The sequence below is a fragment of the Diospyros lotus genome, chromosome 11 (genome assembly GCF_014633365.1).
Source record: "Diospyros lotus cultivar Yz01 chromosome 11, ASM1463336v1, whole genome shotgun sequence".
NCBI lineage: Eukaryota > Viridiplantae > Streptophyta > Magnoliopsida > Ericales > Ebenaceae > Diospyros > Diospyros lotus.
In genome coordinates, this window is record NC_068348.1 from 19,848,992 (window position 1) to 19,872,644 (window position 23,653).

The following is a 23,653-nucleotide window of genomic DNA, read 5'->3' on the forward strand; positions in this document are numbered from 1 at the left end:
ACAAGCAGTAAGAATAGTCTTACCCCAAAATTTGGTGGGAAGATTAACATGTAAAAGTAGTGTTTGTGCAGTTTTAATGAAATGGCGATTTTTACGCTCAGCAACACCATTTTGTTGAGGTGTGTAAGGATATGAAGATTGATATAAAATGCCATTAGCAATCATGAAGGTAATAAACTAACAGGAAAAGTACTCAAGGGCATTATCACTACGAAAAATATGTATAGAAACTCCAAACTATGTTTTTATTTCAACAATAAATATTTGAAAGACAGGAAACAATTCGGACCAACTTTTCATGAGAAACAACCAAGTGCAACGAAAAAAGTCATCGATAAAAGTAACGAAATATGAAAAACCTAGAGTAGAGTTGACTCGACTAAGCCCCCATAAATTAGAGTGCACAAGGGAAAAGAGAGCCTCAGCCCTATTATGGATGCGATTAGGAAAAGAACTAGGAGCGTGTTTACCACATTGACATGACTCACAGTTAAAAGTGGATAATGACGACAAACTAGGTACTTACTTCTTCTTATGCGGTCACCAATCAAGACTCGGCCCAAAATCGACCCGACCATGCCGGAACAATATTTTAATACTTCTTAAAATTTAGAATTCTACTTGATTTAGAATTCTACTTCATGTTATTTCAATGAATCATGCTAGATGTACAACCATTTTGTACATCTTGGGCTACATAAGGGGGTATTATGACCAAAATACACTGCGTCTCACATGCGCCTCACGCGCCTCTATACGCTTTATGAGGGACCTTTTTGTCATTGGTACACCTTTATGTAGCCCAAGGTGTACACAAAGGTGTACCAATAGCATTTTCCTATTTCAATACTTCTTAAGTTTTAGAATTCTACTTGATTTAGGATTCAACTTCATGTTTCTACTTGATTTAGGATTCTACTTCACGTTGGACTAGGATTTTATTTTTATTAGGATTTTAGTTGGATTTTGTTTACAAATATTAGATGGATTTGGATTAACCAAATACTATAAATATGCCTAGGATCTACAGTTTGTAATCAAGTTTTCTCAATCAAATTTCAGCAATCTATTTAGGTTTTTTTAACAAAACAGTCTTGTTTCTGCGTCTTCTTGAAAGCCAAGCTTCGGCCATTGAAGTTTGCTCTTTCAAGAGTTTATTTTGATGTGTTTTTTCACACACGCGCTACACGCTGCGTCAGGTGGTATCAGAGCAGTTAATCAACCAATCAGATGGCCAATCTTGAAGGTAACGGTAGCAACCAACCTCGTGATGGCGATCAGGGGTTGTTCGCAGTTTGGAGTAGAGATAGGAAATAGGCCAGGTGGCCCATGGGCCGGCTCGGCCCGCTATTGTAGCAGACAGGCCCAGCCGGCCAAGCAAAATACGGGTCGGGCCGAGCTACGGGCTATCTAGCCCATAGCCCGGCCCGACCCACCAAATGGCCTGTGGGCCGGCCCGCCAAAATGGCACAGCCCAGCCTACCAAAAAATAAAAAAATATTTAAAAAATTATGTTTATTAAATATTTAAACATATGTTTAAAAAATATGTTTAAACATATTTTAAATATGTTTAAAAAATATGTTTAAATATATTTAAACATATTTTAAATATAATAATTAAAATTTTACAAACATAAAAATTATGTTTAAAAATTATAAATAAATGGCCCATGGCCGGCCCAGACAGCCAAACCCACGGGCCAGCCCTACCCAACAGGCCCATGGATCGGCCCAGCAGGCCCACGGCCTGGCCCGGCTCGCTTAGCCCACTTATTAAGGGCCACAGGGCCATGCCGGGCCCCAATATTCATTGCCTCAGCCCGGCCCGTCCTCCTCGCGGGCTAAATTCGGCCCGGCCCACCAAATGGGTGGGCCAAGCGGGAGGCGGGCCGGGCCGACCCAGCCCGCCCATTGCCCATCTCTAGTTTGGAGACCAATCGAAGAATAGCGAGAAGTAACTCATACTATCCAGTAGCGATTAGTGCAACTTAACAACCAATTGGGTACCATACTACAAGTCGATGATGACAGGATCCTGAATAATGGGGTGAATCAAGCCGGAGCGGGAAGACCACCCATTAATCATGTGCTTGTTAATTCTAGAAGACCAGTGATTGAAGAAAGCGATGAAAATGATGATTTTGGTCGAGCAATAGCTAACCCTGGTGGTAGAGGGGTTAGGAGGAATGCGCATCAACACAACCACTGGGGCAACGATGAGTATAAACTAAAAGTTGATATTCCTACCTTTAGTGGAGATCTTGATATTGAGGGGTTTCTGGATTGGATCACTAAGGTTGACCATTTTTTCGAATACATGGAGATCCCATATGAACAACAAGTAAAGTTAGTGGCTTCCAGATTGAAGAGCAGTGCATCTGTTTGGTGGGAGCGATTAAGAGAAACGACATTGAGAGAAGGCTGGCAACCAGTTCAAACATGGAGACGAATGAAGCAACTGTTAAAAGGTAGGTTTTTATCCCCTGACTATGAACAATATATGTTTGAAGCTTATTAAAGATGTGCACAGGGAATGAATAGTGTGAATGAATATACCTCTTGAGTTTCTGCGATTGGCGGAGAGAAACCAATTGTCAGAAAGTGACAATCAACAGGCAGCTCGTTACTTGAATGGATTGAAACCTCCTATTCGTGATAAAATTGGGGTTCAGAGTGTTATGAGTGTGCAAGAAGCAAGGAACTTAGCTTTAAAGGCTGAGTTAATGTTAAGTGAGAGAGCTCGTAATGACAACTATCGTCGGTATGGTGGGAATAAGAATAAACAAGTAGCTTTTGATAAAGGCAAGTCAGTTCAGGGAGCGCAACCCTCCAATCCACCCCATACAGTCAACCCTAATAAGGCTATAACGTGGGGGAAAACACTCAAGGTACTGCTTCTAATCTTCCAAAATCCCCTAATCCTTATGCAAAGCCTCTTCTTTTAAAATGTTTCAAGTGCAATGAGGTTGGGCATCAATCTAGTGATTGCCTAAGGAGGAAAATAGTTAACATTATAGAAAGGGAAGAGGAAGATGTTGCTGAAGAGGAAGTATATTACGAGCCTGATGGAGAGGATGACGAAGAAGATTATGGACATGGGGAATATACTTGTGTAGTGAGGAAGTTAATGCTATCTCAAAAGAATGAAGATACTACTCAATGGCATAAGCTTTTTCGCACGAGGTATACGGTGAAAGGAAAAATCTTTGAGTTGATTATTGATAGTGGAAGTCAAGAGAACATCATAGGAAAAGACGTGGTGGCAAAGATTCAGTTAACTCCTGAAAAACATCCAAGCCCTTACATGATTGGATGGATCAAAGAAGTTGGTGGCATACATGTGGATGAATGCTGTAGGGTGCCTTTCTCTATTGGTAAGTACTCCAACCAAGACTATTGTGATATTGTTGATATGGATGCTTGCCATATTTTATTTGGGAGGCCTTGGCAATTTGATGTGGATGCTAAGCACTCGGGTAGGAAGAACACATATTAGCTTCAGAAAGAAGGCGTGCGTTATACTTTATTACCCATAGTGGAAAAAAACCAAACCAAAGCTTCTAAAGTGGAGAGGCGAAATTTTCTTACCATTACACATAAGCACACTGAGTTTGTGGGGGAGTGTAAGGATACTCGAGAGGTTCACGTATTGGTTATCAAGGGAGAGAGCGTGAGTGAGCCACTGAAGGTGAATCAAATTCCAGTGGAGGTACAGGGAATTTAAAGGAATTTCATGATGTGATTCCTGAGGAGTTGCCTGATGAGCTACCTCCTATGAGGGATATTCAACACCACATTGACTTGCTTCCTGGTGCTAGCGTGCCTAACCTACCACACTATAGGATGAGTCCCTAGGGAGAATGAGATTTTGCGTGAGCAAGTAGAGGAATTGTTGAGAAAAGGGCACATTCAGACTAGCATGAGTCCATGTGCAGTGCCAGCATTATTAACACCAAAGAAAAATGGGAGTTGGAGGATGTGTGTTAATAGTAAAGCCATCAACAAAATTACTATTGGGTATAAATTTCAAATTCCTAGGCTCGACAACATGCTTGATTAACTTGATGGGGCTGTGATTTTTACCAAAATTGATCTTAGAAGTGGTTATCATCAAATCAGAATTCGACATGGAGATGAGTGGAAGACAGCTTTTGTAACGCCCCGCTTTTTCGAGCGTTAAATAACTTAGGAATTTCGAGAATATATTTTTTTTTTATATAAACCATCTCCCGACAATCCCGTTTTACCTTCTCAACACACTAAATAAGAATCAATAACTTAAGACAGGTAATCATCATAACTGCGGAAGCTTAAAATCGAAACCTGATATGGTACATAATCAATTCACTTATATTATATTATAAAGAATTCGTACCATATATTACATCATATCTTTAACAGTCTTAATACATAAAGAATCCATAATATTCTAACAAGACTAATCATCAATAAAGCATCAACTAAAATATCTCCGAGACAGCTTGCTGAATCATCGGCCACGCCATCACATGCCATCATATCTCAACCTGCTCCTTGCCCTAACTGCAAGTCTAAAACTGGAACTTGGAATGTTCTAAGGGCATAACCCATTAGAAGATAAAACTTCTAGTGAAGGTCCAAAACATATATATATATACGAATGCATGATGCAAGACATAATCAACATGTGCCCTTAATATAACTTCCCAGGCCCACCAGCCCGACATGGAATCCTAGGCAAATCCCGAATCTCTACAGAATAAGCCTAACGTTATTACATCATTACCCTAGGGGAATTACGGCTACACTCTGGGGCGACAACCCATTCTCATGCACAAATATCAATGTAACAATAATATCGTGTCATGCAACTTTCACGACTTTCCATGCAATATGCCAAAATGAATATTACATTTATAACAACATGCATATATAACAAACATATCATGAATAAAAGTTCTTGTGAGAAAATCACTCGCAATATCATCGTTAGGATAGGAAAACTCAAAAAACCATGTTTTGGATAAAATTACTCACCTTTAGTACAAGTTCGAACTTTCTCGAAAAACGTGCATCGCCTCGATTTTCGTGTCAACTCTCAAAAGTTGTACCAATCATATCATCTCGATTACCTCAACATAAAAATGACATTTATTACTAAATATCCTCAATATTCTATTTATTTCCTATTTTCCTTCATTTTCTTTCATTTTTCCTTCTGAAAATCCCAATAAATACATCGAGACTATTTTCTCAAATCTATCTTCACAACAATTCATAATAGACTTTAAACTTTAAAGGAAAAATACTGGACTTACCCGAATGGTCCGTTTTCACGCAAAACGAGGCACTTTGATGCAAGAATCAAGACCTGTAGAACTCAAAATTCAAATATTTTTTTACAGGACCTAGATCTCGATTTTAGAGGAATTTAGAACTTTTTTTCAGAATTTTTGGAGCCCGGACGCGCCCGCACTCGCCCAAACAATGTGCTCCATGCTCCCCCACTCGCAGGGCCAGCTCGCCGGACTGGTGCGCTGCCTTTGGTTTAATGGTCATATCTCTTTCATTCGACCTCCGATTGAACCCCCGTCTGAACCTATGGCTTCCTCTTTTCATCATCTACAAGATGATACCAAAAAATCCCACAAAAAGAGCCATTTTCAGACTGCTCAAAGCTATTTTCTGGCAAAGCTCGTTTTTCCGACGAAGCTCCATTTCTCCTTCATCTCTCAACGAAAATTGCTCAAAATTCACAAGAATGATCCTCTGGACATGGAGAACAAAAGCCTCTTATCCGTTGCTCTCAATTTTTTCCCAAACTCTTGGATCTGAGAGTTTAATTTTTCACTCCATTCGGCTAATTCAAAAACCTCTATTTATAGGCAACCCCGACCCTCCAAATGCTCATAGTTGGTCCATCCAACCTCCTTGAGGCTTCTACCTGCCCCAGATTAGTCCAAAAACGCCACCAAACACGGATTCAACATATTGGAATTTCATCCACAAAACGGCCGAAAATCATGCAAAATTGGTCATCATCTTGGCCAATGTCGGCCTAAGCTCGACCCAAGAGCATCCTAGGCCACTTTCCTCGAGTCTCTCACCACCGAATTCGGTGATGGGAGGTGGTAGAGAAAGCGTGGTCGGCCATGGCAGATTTGCTCTATCTTCAACTTTTGAAAATTGCACTTTGACCCCTATCTTTTCTCATTTAAACTTTTGGTCATTTCCTTGACGCCCCTAAGCTTCCCAATACTGCCATTGCGACCTATAAGTTCTATACTTTTCATTGCATCCCCGAAGATTCTGAAAAAATATCATTTCGACCTCCCTCCGGCAAAATTAAGAAATTACACTTAGGCCCGAATCTTCGTTTTGGCCCTAAACCTCTTCGTTTCTTCCTAAAACCACTGAATGGTTGTTCCTTATGAAAAATCGAAGCCTCTTCAAGCTTCCGTTGACTTCTCGGAAGTCGTCTATAACAATTCGGTATTGCGACCTAATTGGCAGTTGCCATTTTGCTGTACCGAAAATCTTCCCGATCCGATTTCTTTTGGCACCATAAATCCTATCTCAAGGTGCTTGTTAATGTCACATCATTTTTCTTTGGCACCTCGACTGCAGGACACTCCCTCCAGTCGATTCGGTCATTCATACGGTAATAAATTACCATTATACCCTTCATTTATCCTTAAATTTCATTTTTGCTCCTAAGATAATTTACCCTTGAGTCCTTTAGAATTTCTCGGGTATTAGATTCACCCCTCCTTAAAGAAATTTCGGCCTCAAAATTTTCATCTGACCATTCAGATAACTAAGACAATACACAGCTTATTACCCGAATACTTCAAATCAAACGTCCATTTGGTCCTTGACAAATACTTCAGTTTGCATTTCTTACACGTCCAATGCTTACAAGCATGCCGTGTCATTTACATAATTTCCTGTTGTGTCTCTTTACAGACGACCACATATCTTCCCACATCCTAGGCACACACATCCTACCCCGAAACTTTTAAGAATGCCATCTTGCATCTCAAAAATCATAACCCTTAAGCTAACCACAATGATCAATCACACATGCATTTCGTATCTCGTTCATCAAATCCAGCTAAACAACCAGCCTAGCGTTAAAAACAGACAATCCTTTTGGCACTATACTCATAGTCAGCAGGCCAACAAGCCTCCAACATCTGACACTCACAACTATCCACCCAGGTCATGCATTAAGCACTTCTTTGCCACACCCCGAGTGATACAAAGTAGTGTAGTTGTAGTCCTCAAGGAACTTCATCCACCGTCACTACCTCTCGTTTAGCTCTTTCTGCAAGAACCCATACTTTAGGCTCCTTGTGGTTCGTGAGCACATCAAATGTCCTATCATTTCGATAGTGTCTCCATAGCCTCGAGAGTACATACCACATCTACTAGCTACAGGTTATACACCAAGTAGTTTTCTTTGTGTCTTGGTGTAATCCACACGTAATCATTAGGTCATGTTACATTAACACGCAACCCGATCCTTTAAGCTATCACAAACTCTCACTGCACCCGGCAGATCATTCTCATTAGACTCTTCTCACGAGTCCTATTATAGACATAATTATTCCAAAGTGTCCAATCACGACTTTTTGACAAAAGCTTGCCAAAACATCTTAATTTGAAACATCTTAGCATTCTATTTCAAAATTTGACTTGCATAAATTTCATTTCGAACCCTACGTTGCTCCATGTTTTAAAACATAGGGTCGGGACTATAAATATCCGAAAAGCCCCGAACTCAACTTTTGCGTATCTGGATAATTTTATTTTTTTTTGCCAAAATCTCCGGAATAATAAAACACGTTTTTCCCATAAAGAAAAGAAGATTATTTTTCCTTTCCCCTTTTTTTTTCATTTCTTTTCTTTTTTTTTTCATTTCTTTTCTTTTTTTCTTTTCATTTTTCTATTTCTTTTTTTTATTTTTTTTCTTATTTTTTTTCTTTTCTTCTTTTCTTCTTTTCTTCCCCTTCTTCTTCTTCCTCTGCAATGCACCGACCCTGCGCGCGAACCGTCGTCGCCGCCTTCCAGCATCGCCACCACCTCTGTTGGTCGCCGCTACCCCCTCTACAACCACCGCAGGCGCCTGCTCCGCCATCGGCCGCGAGCCACCGTGCGGCTTCTCTGTGCCCCAGCTGCCGATCGTAGCTCTTCCCCGCCATCATCTCCGGCCCAATCGGCCCTCGCGTCAGCCAGATCCGGCACGCCGTCGTCGCCGCTTGCTCCACCATGCAACTGCTGGCCATCGCCCGGCCTCCCTCAGCCGCCACCGCGCCATCGTCGTTGCTGCCAGATCTGGGTCGATCCGACCCGACCCGACTCAACCTGACCCGACCCGACATCGATACGCTTCAGGTTTGACCCATTCTTGATTTGACCCATTAGATCTGACCCATATCTGTTTTGACCTATCCACTTAGATCCGACCCATATCTGATTTTGTTTAGACTTAGCCAGATCCCAGATATGTCATGCCAAGGCACAACATGCCATGGGGCAACAATCCAAGGCCCCGGTCTCAATGCGGTGCCTGCGTATTCTTAAATAGAGGATGCAATTCACAGTGCATCTTTACTCCTAACTTCCATTGTGAGGATGGTATTGCTCATTTTGTCGCCATCCATGATGTTTTTACTGTCAAGAATGTTGTCAACTTCCTAGCTCCGCTTCCGGTCAGCGACCGATATTGGGCTTCCAACACACTCCTCTTTGAAGCTCAAGCCCGGCTTCAAGATCTTGTCTATGGCTGTGTATCTCATATTCTTTCCCTTCAGCAGCAGGTTAATGAGTTGCAAGCTTATCGAGCTTACTTGCAGGATTTACTATTTGCATATTATTCTTCACATCCCCAACCTATTCCTCAACCTGTTCAAGACCCAAGCTGGAATTTCGATCTTCCTATCATCCCGGAGGATGCCCCTCATCCCAGTTTCTCAAAGGCTGCTCTTCCACCTTACCCTAGTGAAGCCAGTAGTAGCCAAATGCTACCCCCAGATGATATCGATGAGCTGGGATCTATCGTGTTTGGCAACTGTCGTCGTTATTAAGCATCGACATCATCATCAGTTTTATGGTTTCTTTTTTCCTTTGAGTAATTGTACAGCTTGATTTCTTGTAATCGTTTGGACATATGGAATGTATATTATGCTTTGGATGCTTTAACGTTCCATTCTCTTGTCTTACCTCTGATTGTATATTGATCATTAAGTATCTTAGCCTCTTGTAGTTGTTTTAATAATTCATCAAATCGAGATGAAAACATCAGCTCTTAATTATCACATGATAATTCGCATCCTTAATCAAGTCACACATGGCTAAGCATCCAATATCCTCAAGCTATTATTGGTAGTTTCATCATTAAGAAATAATCACATTAAATCTTCTGAGAAAATATCTTGGTTATTTTCCATTTTTCCTACAGCTTTTCTATACCTCATAACAATAGGCTCATCATTTTCATAACTTGTTGACATCATTTTAATGATTGTCTAGCTATACATCTCTCAATTTACTTACCAAGGCTAGACTAACCGTCTTAGCCATATGAGAGTTCCATTCTCTAAAATTTGAAAATCTTGGATCGCTTAATCGACTTAGGTCTGCAGCTTCCCCTACTGTGACCCGTCATCTTGGCACATCTGCCATCACTTGATTTCCTCGATCCCGTCATCCAATCCTTACTGGATTTCTTCATGAAACCCTAAAGTTCCATCACGAATCCCTAGATCCTCAAGAAATTCCTCAAGAATCTCAAATCACTTTATCTCCGAAAATCCTGAATCAGATTTACGATATCTGGTTCTAATCACTTTTTGTGAACTCGATTTCCTTAACTATCATGGCTCTCAATCTACCATTCATCAATTTCACCTTATCGGGTTGACTACCGACAACTTTACCTGAATCCCTAGGCTCACTGAACCGTAGTCACAATCGCTATTGACTAAGGGTCCTTATCATTTCTTTTTCGGTCGATACGACCGATCAATTAATTCTTTCCTTTTTGGTACCCGATCTCTACCTTGAACCGAGGTTGCCATCTCACAACTCAAGGTTTTAGACTAGCCATGTTTCACTACCTGAAATCTTATTTACCAAGAATTCACTAACTCTCGCATTTCGTTCTTCAGATCCAGTTGACTATCGGCACCCGACCATTAAATTAGTTCTTCCTATGCACTACATTTACCGTCAACCAGCACACAAGCTGTCATCATCACCCCGATCACCTAGTAGGCTTACCACTACATCATACGTTGACCCTCACATGGGTACGTCTTGGGTGAAAATTGCACAGTCTCGTCGTAGCCATCTTAGAGCCATCATTCCTTGTTGCTGCCATGAGTCCAACTCCTTCTACAAGAATATTCATTCTAGGCCCTCGAGCCTCCCATTGCTTGTCGTATCATCATTCCCAAAGGTGACCACGAACCTCGATGTAATCCTTTAAATAGGACACTCGGTCCATATTCAACTCATCTTACCTTAGGTTAATTCCTTAGGCTTCCGGCTCTATCAACAATAACTAGCGGCACACCTCGCATCCTAGACCATTAGAACTTGGAATTCTCTACAAGGTACAAACTCCACTGTTTTGCCCCAGATTTTCAGCATCTGATTGTCTCCTCAGCAGTTCACTAAGCAACTTAAATCTTGGGTCCCAAACCCATACCGCAAGACAGCCTATAAGCTTCTCTGGTACATTGATCATAAGCTAATTACAAGCCCTCTACCTTGGTCCCTAGATCCAGATCTGTCACTGTGAACACCCATCCAGCTGTGTCGCCACACTGCTAGGGTTTCTTTATCTCGTCTTCGCGAGTCACATTGGTTGCACCACCTTCAGTTCATTAATTGATGCGCTCACATGCCATCATTTGGCCATATTTGGCCTCTTGTTCGATCCAATCCGATGAATCCCTTATCCTTACATCATATTTTCGAGATGCTAAATGATCCTTGAAAATCCTTATCCTTTGATCCTTAATCTTGACAACTAGGCCATCAGACTAATCTTGTGCTAGCTTCTATCAGGCATTCTACTATTCACCAGGAATAGTAGTCGTCCACTGAAATAGTGTCTGCTCGTGAATAGTACACCAAGTAAGTTCCCAGGAAAGAGAGGTGGGTCACAAACGAACACACTTAAGTACCAAGTCTTTCCTTAGCCAGAACTTTCCTAGACATGCACTTCCACTACACAACACTTATCCAGTAATCATCAATACCCAAATCTTACGGTGGCTTTGCTTATCTAGCCACGTGCGACCTTTTCCTTAGGTTCGCTCTAATATCGACCATACTAGAGTCACTCAAGGCTCAGACATTTCCTATGTCTTTAACAATTATGCTCTGATACCAACTGTAACGCCCCGCTTTTCTGAGCGTTAAATAACTTAGGAATTTCGAGAATATATATATATATTTTTTTATAAACCATCTCCCGACAATCCCGCTTTACCTTCTCAACACACTAAATAAGAATCAATAACTTAAGACAGGTAATCATCATAACTGCGGAAGCTTAAAATCGAAACCTGATATGGTACATAATCAATTCGCTTATATTATATTATAAAGAATTCGTACCATATATTACATCATATCTTTAACAGCCTTAAAACATGAAGAATCCATAATATTCTAACAAGGCTAATCATCAATAAAGCATCAGCTAAAACATCTCCGAGACAGCTTGCTGAATCATCGACCACGCCATCAGGTGCCGTCATATCTCAACTTGCTCCTTACCCTAACTGCAAGTCTAAAACTAGAACTTGGAATGTTCTAGGGGCATAACCCATTAGAAGATGAAACTTCTAGTGAGGGTCCAAAACATATATATATATACGAATGCATGATGCAAGACATAATCAACATGTGCCCTTAATGTAACTTCTCAGGCCCACCAGCCCGGCACGAAATCCTAGGCAAATCCCGAACCTCTACAGGATAAGCCTAACGTTATTTCATCATTGCCCTAGGGGAATTACGGCTACACTCTGGGGTGACATCCCATTCCCATGGACAAATATCAATGTAACAATAATATCGTGTCATGCAACTTTCACGACTTTCCATGTAATATGCCAAAATGAATATTACATTTATAACAACATGCATATATAACAAACATATCATGAATATAAGTTCTTGTGAGAAAATCACTCGCAATATCATCGTTAGGATAGGAAAACTCAAAAAACCATGTTTTGGATAAAATTACTCACATTTAGCACAAGTTCAAAATTCCTCAAAAAACGTGCGTCGCCTCAATTTTCGTGCCAACTCTCAAAAGTTGTATCAATCACATCTTCTCGATTACCTCAACATAAAAATGACATTTATTACTAAATATTCTCAATATTCCATTTATTTCCTATTTTCCTTCATTTTCTTTCATTTTTCCTTCTGAAAATCCTAATAAATACATCGAGACTATTTTCTCAAATCTATCTTCACAACAATTCATAATAGACTTTAAACTTCAAGGGAAAAATACTGGACTTACCCGGATGGTCCGTTTTCACGCAAAACAAGGCACTTTGATGCTAGAATCGAGACCTATAGAACTCCAAATTCAAATATTTTTTTACATGACCTAGATCTCGATTTTAGAGGAATTTAGAACTTTTTTTCAGAATGTTTTGAGCCCGGACGCGCCCGCACTCGCCCAAACAATGTGCTCCACGCGCCCCCACTCGCGGGGCCCAGCTGGCGCGTGTGCCCCATGCGCCAATCTTCTTCAACATCCAGCTCGCTGGACTGGTGCACTGCCTTCGATTTAATGGCCATATCTCCTTCATCCGACCTCCGATTGACCCCCCGTTTGAACCTATGGCTTCCTCTTTTCATCATCTACAAGATGATACCAAAAAACTCACAAAAAGAGCCATTTTCAGACTGCTCGAAGCTATTTTCTGGCGAAGCTCCATTTCTCCTTCATCTCTCAACGAAAATTGCTCAAAATTCACAAGAATGATCCTCTGGACATGGGGAACAAAAGCCTCTTATCCGTTGCTCTCAATTTTTGCCCAAACTCTCGGATCTGAGAGTTTAATTTTTCACTCCATTCGGCTAATTCAAAAACCTCTATTTATAGGCAACCCCGACCCTCCAAATGCTCATAGTTGGTCCATCCAACCTTCCTGAGGCTTTTACCTGCCCCAGATTAGTCCAAAAATGCCACCAAACACGGATTCAACATATTGGAATTTCATCCACAAAACGGCCAAAAATCATGCAAAATTGGTCATCATCTTGGCCAATGTCGGCCTAAGCTCGACCCAAGAGCATCCTAGGCCACTTTTCTCGAGTCTCTCACCACCGAATTCGATGATGGGAGGTGGTAGAGAAAGCTTGGTCGGCCATGGCAGATTTGCTCTATCTTCAACTTTTGAAAATTGCACTTTGACCCCTATCTTTTCTCATTTAAACTTTTGGTCCTTTCCTTGACGCCCCTAAGCTTCCCAATACTGCCATTGCGACCTATAAGTTCTATACTTTTCATTCCATCCCTGAAGATTCCGAAAAAATATCATTTCGACCTCCCTCCGACAAAATTAAGAAATTACACTTAAACCCGAATCTTCGTTTTGGAACTAAACCTCTTCGTTTCTTCCTGAAACCAATGAAGGGTTGTTCCTTATGAAAAACCAAAGTCTCTTCAAGCTTCCGTTGACTTCTCGGAAGTCGTCTATAACAATTCGGTATTGCAGCCTAATTGGCAGTTGCCATTTTGCTGTACCAAAAACTGTTCCCGATCCGATTTCTTTTGGCACTATAAATCCTATCTCGGGGTGCTTGTTAATGTCACATCATTTTTCTTTGGCAGCTCGACTGCAAGACACTCCCTCCAGTCGATTCGGTCATTCATACAGTAATAAATTACCACTATTCCCTTCATTTATCCTTAAATTTCATTTTTGCTCCTAAGATAATTTACCCTTGAGTCCTTTAGAATTTCTCGGGTATTACATCTCTCCCACTAGTGAGTGTCATTCTTCTCCCTTCCTTTTCAAAGGTCACCTTCATACGGTTAAAATCAAAGCATATGGGACTCACCTTCTTCATCCAGTCCACCCCTAAAACGACATCGCACCCTCCTAATTATAGCAGCATGAGATTTGCCTCGAACTTCTCCCCCTGCATTTCCCATATGAATCCCAGGCAGGCCATGTTACTCACTACCCGGTTTCCATTAGCTACTGTGACACTCAGAGGCATTGTATTAGTGAGATGACACTTCAGTTTCTTGGCAATGCCATCGTCGAGGAAGCTGCGGGTGCTTCCGCTGTCAATTAGGATTGATAAGTTGCCTCTCTTCGTCTTGCCTTTCACCTTGATTATCTTGTTATTGGTGATCCCTTTGAGTGCATGGAGAGATATCTCCCCATTATCCTCTATTCCCTCTTCACCGATTACTTCCACTTCTTCTTCGCCTTCTACTTCTTCTTCCTCTCGGCCCTCCAATAACAGCAGCTGTCGTTTGCATTGGTGCCCCGAAAAATATCTATCCCCACATTTGTAACAGGAACCGGGTTGCCGTCTAGGATCATTAGGCCTCCCTCTAAGGTTGGAATTAGCAAAATTCCTTCCTCCAACATTACTCCTCACCATCTCCTTGTTGACCTCTTTGCTGCTTCCTCTTTGCTGCCAACTCCCCGCATGTGTAGTTCTTTGTTGCTGCACCTTCTGCTTCTTTAACAGTGCCTCAACTACCATTTCTTGCAACCTGACACTCTCAGCCGCTTGCTCCAAGGTTCGTGGCCTGATCATCTTTATCATAGGCCTCATTTCTTCGCTCAGGCCACTAAGGAAACTAGAGACATAATATGCCTTCGTTAGGTGAGGATCATGGCTACTCATCAAAGATCTCAGCTCCTCAAATCTCCTTAAGTAGGTTCCAACATCACCCACCTCTCTAAGTTTGTTAAATTCCTCAATAGTGTCCAACATGCTCTTCTCCCCGAACCTCTCACACAACCATTCAGAGAACTCCCTCCAGGTGTAGTGCTCTCGCCCCCGAGTCCAACCTTGGAACCATGCATCCACCCCATTATCAAAGTAAGCTGCCGCTAAGGCAACCCTTCTTTCTCCTGGTACATTGTACCAATCAAACAACCTTTCACACTTTCTAACCCACTACCTAGGATTGGTCCCCTCAAATATGGGTATCTTCATTCGAGGCATGGGAAACCCTTGTGGTGGAGGTACAGTTAGGTCTTCCCGTTCCCCACCTAACAACGCCTCAGTGTCATCACCTTACTCGACCACAATCTCATGGGCTCTATTTTTTGGATTCATCCTCTCATTCTCTAATATAGGGTCGTTTCTATTTCTCTGAGGAAAATCGAGAGACAGCCTAACCTGATTTTGGCGAGTAAACATCAACATAAACTGTTGAAGCTGATTACCCATCTCTTCCCTCATCTGGTTGATATCTTCTCTCATTTGGATAAATCCTCCTTCCACCCATGCGATCTACTGTCATGATCGCATCATGATTTTTTTGGTTACTGACTTCTAAGCGGTCCACCGGATCCTGAAATTCTCCCACTGTCGAGCTAAGTTGCTAGAGTTGCGACTCCATGTTCTTCATGCGTGTTCCTTTGGCCATCTTCTGCGATCTTACTACTTCTTGCCAGCACCGAGGCTCTGATACCAAATGTCACAGTTGCGCTGTGACCACAGCCGAACTTCCAACTTGGTGTGAATTGGAAGCAGGCGCTAGAGAACCGTGAGAAATGAGGGAGGTTTGGATAGGAAGAAAGAGAGAGAATTGGAGAGAGAGGATACAGGAAATGGGAATCTGAAATTGGTTAATTGATTGATTTTCTTCCAGGAGGCTAACATAGTATAGGAGCCATAGGTGCTACCACAGCAGATCTTCTCTCTTCTAATAGCTTCTTTTGTCCTATTCTAGCCCATTTACACATGGCATAGTAGCCTAACAAACTACCAGCTGGAAATGGAAAAGTTTCTAATTAATAATGGAAAGAAAATAGCTAATCTATACTTAATATCCACAACAAAATTTCTCATACTTCCTGCCTTCCTCTTGTTTCGTGACAACTTACCATTCCTGATTTCATGGATATTGAATCCATTTGCTTTGAGTTTGAATTTCATCACAGAAGTCCTAAAAGATAGGAAATAACTCTGAACGATTTTTCAGTAAGAACATCCAAGTACATCGAGAGTGATTATCGATGAAAGTGACAAAGTACTGAAAAGCTAAAACAGAATGAACATGACAAGGACCCTAAACATCACTATGGACAAGTTTAAAAAGGGATGTAGCCTGATTATTGACACACTTTGGAAACAAAATACGAGACTATTTTCCAAGTTGACACGAGTCACAATTTGGATAGACTCAGATGTCCTAACCGATTATGAAGAAGAGTTGAAGACTCAGTAGAAATACAAGTTGTTGGTGAAGATGGCTTAGCAAGATAATAAAGTCTTTGCGACTCACGCCTGACGCCAATCATCTATCCCATACGCCAGTCCAACATAACAATGGAATCAGCAAGCCTTTGTTGTTGCTTGTTGCTCCTTTCAGATCTAATTTGCAGTCCTCAACATGTCTGACCTCAGTCATATCACTCCTACACGTGGTGAGCCCGTTTCAACATCTGCTGGTAACCCTACTTGCTATTGATTATGAGGCTTTCTTGAAATTCCAGGCGTCTCAGCCATCTACTATTCATCTTATGGATTATGTTACTCAAAGTCATTCTATTGGGGCCTTGGATTTTGGACTCTAGCACCATCGATCACATGTGTGGTAATAAGAATCTTTTCTCTACACTTACATTTTTTGAACATTTACCAACCATCACTCTTGCCGATGGTACCAAAATGCCAGTTAAAGGGATAGGGAAAACCTCTCCTACCTCCTTTATCCCTTTAAATTTTTTCCTTTATGTCCCATGTAGTCATTTTAATTTGCTTGCTATTAGTCAGTTTACTAGAGAACTAGACTGTTCAATAACCTTTATCTCTACTTCTGTTTGTGTAGGACCGGGGCACAGGGCAGATGATTGGCGTTGGGCATGAGTCACAAGGCCACTATCATCTTGTTGCGCCTAGTTCACTGGTAGCCTACACCAGTGTAGCTTCCCTAGATCTCCTCCACTCTCATCTCGGTCATCCCAGCATCTCTAAACTGAAGATGATGCAACATGTAGCGCGTGTGTGAAAAAACACACCAAAATAAACCCTTGAAAGAGCAAACTTCAATGGCCGAAGCTTGGCTTTCAAGAAGACGCAAAAACAAGACTGTTTTGCTAAGAAAACCCAAATAGTTTGCTAAAATTTGATTGAGAAAACTTGATTACAAACTCTAGATCCTAGGCATATTATAGTATTTGGCTAATCCAAATCCATCTAATATTTGTAAACAAAATCCAACTAAAATCCTAAGAAAAATAAAATCCTAATCCAACATAAAGTAGAATCCTAAATCAAGTAGAAACATGAAGTAGAATTCTAAAACTTAAGAAGTATTAAAATATTGTTCTGGCATGGTCGGGTCGGCTTTGGGCCGGGTCTTGATTGGTGACCGCATCATTCACCTCCACTTGAGAAGAATTCGTCCTCGAATTATGATCTAGATATGACAACTCAACGTCTGGCAAATACAAAGAAAGATCAGCAACATTGAATGTTTTGGAAATACCCATATGATTTGGCAAATCCACAACATAAGCATTATCATTGATCTTCTTTGTAATCTTGTAAGGACCATACTTCTTTGGCTTGAGCTTGTGCTGTTGTCCTGTTGGAATCCGTTCCTTCTTCAAGAATATCGTGACTTCATCTCCAACCGCAAATACCTTGTGCTTCCTATACTTGTCAGTTGCTGCCTTGTACTTCTTATTCACCTCGTGCAACTTTTGCTTGACATCTTCCTGAACTGCTTGAACGTACTCGGCTAAGTCACTAGCTGCAACACTGAAACCTAGTACCTTTGGCAATTTTACCAAATCCAATGCATGATTAGGAACTTTCATGTGTACGATAGAGAATTCTTTCAAGCACTCAAACCAGAAGTGACTCAATTTTACCAAACACTACGAATTAGATTTCCTAAAGTACGATTCACCACCTCTGTCTGTCCATCAGTCTGGGGATGTGCTGTGCTGCTAAAATTCAAAGATGAATCAAACATTCCCCACAAAGCAATCCAGAAGTGACTCAAAAATCTTGTATCACGATCAGAAGTAATAGTTTTAGGGACTCCATGTAGTCTAACAATCTCCTTGAAAAATAGTTTGGTTGTACCTACTGCATTTGCCGTCTTCTTGCATGGAAGAAAGTGTGTCATCTTGGAAAACCTGTCAACCACTATAAAAACAGAATCCATACCTCGTTGGGTTCGCGGTAGACCCAACACGAAGTCCATAGACAAATCTTCCCAAATAGCATTGGGAACAAGCAATGGCATGTAGAGACCGCCGTTAGAAGAGTGCCACTTAGCTGTTTGACATATATAACACCTCGCTACAATAATAGAAACATCTCTCCTTGCTCTTGGCCAATAATACCTTCCCATAACAGCTTCAATAGTCTTGTCTCTGCCAAGATGCCTTGCTAAGCCACCACCATGCAAATCCCGAATAATTTTCTCACGAAGGGATGTGCAAGGGATGCACAACTGATTTCCCTTCATGAGAAACCCATCATGGACATAGAAATCTCCTGACGGTTGCTGAGATATGCATTGTCCCCACACATGTTTGAAATCCCCATCTGTCAAATATAATTCTTTCAAGCACTCAAACCCAACAATCTCAACACTAAGGGTCTTGATCAAATCCACATGCCTACTCAAAGCGTTCGCCACTCGATTATGTTGTCCCGACTTATGCACAATTTTATATGGAAATTTATCAATAAAAGCAAACCATCTAGCATGCATATCACTCCTCAATTGCCTTTGGCTACTTAAGTACTTAAGAGCTTGGTGATCCTTGTAAAGAACAAATTCTTTGACAATCAAATATTGTTCCCATGTCTTAAGAGCCCTCACCACTGCATAAAACTTCTTATCATAAGTAGACCACTTTCTTCTAGCTTTACACAACTTCTCACTGAAAAATGCAATTGATCTCTTCTCTTGGGATAACACAACACCTATACCTACTCCACTCGCATCACACTCAACCTCAAACAATTTGTCAAAGCTTGGCAAAGCTAAGACATGAGTGGTACATAATTTCTCTTTTATCAAGGCGAAACTTTGCTCTTATTCTTCACCCCAATGAAACTTTCCTTTCTTTAAACACTCAGTAATTGGAGCCACAATACTACTAAAGTGTTTGATAAACTGCCTATAGAAAGTTGTTAACTCATGGAAACTTCACACATCACTGACATTTTTAGGGGTTGGCCACTCTCTAATTGCTAGCACTTTTTCCTCATCTACCTTTATGCCATATTTGCTTATAACAAAGCCCAAGAACAACAAGCTCTCACTCATAAAAGTACACTTCTTCAAATTAGCATAAAGTTTGTCTTCTCTCAACACACTCAACACATCCCAAATATGCCCCTCATGCTCATTAATAGACTTACTGTATATCAAAATATCATCAAAATACACCACAACGAATTTACCAATGAAAGGGTGTAATACTTGATCCATTAGTCTCATGAAAGTGCTTGGTGCATTGGTTAGTCCAAAAGGCATGACCAACCACTCAAACAACCCATCTCTCATCTTGAAAGCTGTAATACCCGAGAAATTCTAAAGGACTCAAGGGTAAATTATCTTATGAGCAAAAATGAAATTTAAGGATAAATGAAGGGTATAATGGTAATTTATTACCGTATGAATGACCAAATCGACTGGAGGGAGTGTCCTGCAGTCGAGGTGCCAAAGAAAAATGACGTGACATTAACAAGCACCTCGAGATAGGATTTATGGTGCCAAAAGAAATCGGATCGGGAACAATTTTCGGTACAACAAAATGGCAACTGCCAATTAGGCTGCAATACCGAATTGTTATAGACGACTTCCGAGAAGTCAACGGAAGCTTGAAGAGGTTTCGATTTTTCATAAGGAACAACCCCTTAGTGGTTTCAGGAAGAAACGAAGAGGTTTAGGGCCAAAACGAAGATTAGGGCCTAAGTGTAATTTCTTAATTTTGCCGGAGGGAGGTCGAAGTGATATTTTTTCGGAATCTTCAGGGATGGAATGAAAAGTATAGAACTTATAGGTCGCAATGGCAGTATTGGGAAGCTTAGGGGCATCAAGGAAAGGACCAAAAGTTTAAATGAGAAAAGATAGGGATCAAAGTGTAATTTTCAAAAGTTGAAGATAGAGCAAATCTGCCATGGCCAACCAAGCTTTCTCTACCACCTCCCATCACCGAATTCGGTGGTGAGAGATTCGAGGAAAGTGGCCTAGGATGCTCTTGGGTCGAGCTTAGGCCGACATTGGCCAAGATGATGACCAATTTTGCATGATTTTCGGCCGTTTTGTCGATGAAATTCCAATACGTTGAATCCGTGTTTGGTGGCATTTTTGGACTACTCTGGGGCAGGTAGAAGCCTCAGGGAGGTTGGATCGACCAAACATGAGCATTTGGAGGGTCGGGATTGCCTATAAATAGAGGTTTTTGAATTAGCCGAATGGAGTGAAAAATTAAACTCTCAGATCCGAGAGTTTGGGAAAAAATTGAGAGCAACGGATAAGAGGCTTTTGTTCCCCATGTCCAGAGGATCATTCTTGTGAATTTTGAGCAATTTTCGTTGAGAGATGAAGGAGATCTGGAGCTTCGTCGAAAAAATGAGCTTCGCCAAAAAATAGCTTCAAGCAGTCTGAAAATGACTCTGTTTGTGGAATTTTTTGGTATCATCTTGTAGAGGATGAAAATGGGAAGCCATAGGTTCAAATGGGGGGTCAATCGGAGATCGGATGAAGGAGATATAGCCATTAAACCGAATGCAGCGCACCAGTCCGGCGAGCTAGATGTTGAAGAAGATCGGCACGTGAGGCACACGCGCCAGCTGGGCCCCGCGAGTGGGGGCGCGTGGAGTACATTGTTTGGGCAAGTGCGGGCGCTCCGGGCTCAAAAAATTCTGAAAAAAATTTCTAAATTCCTCTAAAATCGAGATCTAGCTCCTGTAAAAAAATATTTGAATTTGGAGTTCTATAGGTCTCGATTCTAGCATCAAAGTGCCTCGTTTTGCGTGAAAACGGACCATCCGAGTAAGTCCAATATAACCCTTGAAGTCTAAAGTCTATTATGAATTGTTGTGAAGATAGATTTGAGAAAATAGTCTCAATGTATTTATTGGGATTTTCAAAAGGAAAAATGAAAGAAAATGAAGGAAAATAGGAAATAAATGGAATATTGAGGATATTTAGTAACAAATGTCATTTTTATGTTGAGGTAATCAAGATGATGTGATTGATACAACTTTTGAGAGTTGGCACGAAAATTGAAGCGATGCACGTTTTTCGAGGAAGTTCGAACTTGTGCTAAAGGTAAGTAATTTTATCCAAAACATGGTTTTGTGAGTTTTCCTATCCTAATGATGATATTGCGAGTGGTTTTCTCACAAGAACTTATATTCATGATATGTTTGTTATGCATGTTGTTATAAATGTAATATTCATTTTGGCATATTGCATGGAAAGTCGTAAAAGTTGCATGACACAATATTATTATTACATTGATATTTGTGCATAGGAATGGGATGTCGCCCTAGAGTGTAGTCGTAATTCCCCTAGGGCAATGATGGAATAACGTTAGGCTTATCCTGCAGAGGTTCGGGATTTGCCTAGGATTCCGTGCCGGGCTAGTGGGCCTGGGAAGTTACATTAAGGGCATATGTTGATTATGTCTGGCATCATGCATTCGTATATATATATTCGTATATATATATATATATTTTGGACCCTCACTAGAAGTTTCATCTTCTAATGGGTTATGCCCCTAGAACATTCCAAGTTCCAGTTTTAGACTTGCAGTTAGGGCAAGGAGCAGGTTGAGATATGACGGCACGTGATGGCATGGCCGATGATTCAGCAAGTTGTCTCGAAGATGTTTTAGCTGATGCTTTATTGATGATTAGCCTTGTTAGAATATTATGGATTCTTCATGTATTAAGGCTATTAAAGATATGATGTAATATATGGTACGAATTCTTTATAATATAATATAAGTGAATTGATTATGTATCATATCAGGTTTCAATTTTAAGCTTCCGCAGTTATGATGATTACCTGTCTTAACTTATTGATTCTTATTTAGTGTGTTGAGAAGGTAAAACGGGATTGTTGGGAGATGGTTTATAAAATAAAAAAAATATTCTCGAAATTCCTAAGTTATTTAACGCTCGGAAAAGCGAGGCGTTACAAGAGAGGTTGCTACCTGCAAGATGATTACAGGAAGGAGGTTGCAAAGTGTCCTCAGAAGCAAGTGGAGTCAACTTACACAGCTGTTCTCCATTGTGGAAGTGGAAGGAAATATTAAGGAAGAGGAGCCAGGGGAGCTACAGCTCACTGTTAGTCACCAACAAGGGAGAACCGACCAGGTATGCACCTTACCACTTATTGATGAATTGTTTGAATAATTTAAGGACCTCTTTGTGGAGCCAAATACCCTTCCTCCTAACCGAGCCTTTAACCATGCCATTAACCTAAAACCGAATACTGAGCCTGTAAACATCAGATCCTACCGCTACCCCCCTGCCCAAAAAATCGAGATTGAAAGAATGGTGAAAGAAATGATGAGCCAGACTTTCATTAGACCAAGTCAGAGCCCCTTTGCCTCCCCAGTTTTGTTAGTTAAGAAAAAAGATGGTTCCTGGCATTTTTGTGTAGATTACCGCTAGCTTAACACTCTAACCATTAAGGATAAGTTTCTCATACCCCTTATTGAAGACCTAATGGACGAGCTTAACCTAGCCAAATTATTTTCCAAGTTGGACTTGCGCTCGGGCTACCACCAAATCAGGATGAGGCCCGTGGACGTCCACAAGACTGCCTTCTGTACCCACCATGACCATTTTGAGTTCTTGGTGATGCCCTTTGGACTCACCAACGCCCCGACCACTTTCCAATCCTTAATGAACTAGGTCTTTGAACCCTACCTAAGGAAATTCATACTTGTGTTTTTTGATGATATCCTTGTTTACAGCCCAACCTTGGACCAACATCTTAGCCACCTAAGAACCACTTTTGAGGTCCTTAGAAACAACCAGCTATTCATCAAAAAGTCCAAGTGTGCATTCGGTCAGGACCAAGTGGAATACTTGGGACACCTAATCTCGGGCAAAGGAGTCAGCACCGACCCAAGGAAGGTGGAGGCAATGCTCAATTGGCTGAAACCCACGATCATAAGGTCTCTTAGGGGTTTCCTTGGGCTCACCGGTTATTATCGAAGATTTGTGAAGGGATATGGGATTATCAGCAAACCCATCACCAACTTGTTGAAGAAAGGGAACTTCCAATAGGGGCAGGAAGCAGAAGAGGCCTTTGAAAAATTAAAGGTGGCAATGAGCGAGGTCCCCACATTGGGGCTGCCGGATTTCAGCAAGCCTTTTGTGCTGGAAACGTATGCATGTGGAGTGGGAATTGGGGCTGTGTTGATGCAAGATGGCATGCCAAT

General features: G+C 41.1%; 2 protein-coding genes across 25 annotated transcripts in view; one reads left to right on the forward strand and one right to left on the reverse strand.

Annotated features, from left to right (window-relative positions):
- LOC127813485 (pentatricopeptide repeat-containing protein At4g17616) overlaps nucleotides 1–23,653 on the reverse strand; it is a 105,497-nt gene that overhangs the window by 73,637 nt on the left and 8,207 nt on the right. For 3 of the 24 annotated variants that reach the window (XM_052354482.1, XM_052354481.1, XM_052354483.1), the window contains exon 1: nucleotides 5,019–19,836. The exons of the other annotated variants lie outside the window; for them this stretch is intronic. The gene's annotated coding sequence lies outside the window, so the exon portion shown is untranslated. Of the gene's footprint in view, nucleotides 1–5,018; nucleotides 19,837–23,653 lie in introns of those variants that run through there. 24 annotated transcript variants of the gene reach the window in all.
- On the forward strand, nucleotides 8,510–9,070 carry LOC127812765 (LOB domain-containing protein 18-like). The gene has a single exon (XM_052353291.1). It carries the CDS (start codon nucleotides 8,510–8,512, stop codon nucleotides 9,068–9,070), a length of 561 nt encoding a protein of 186 aa, XP_052209251.1.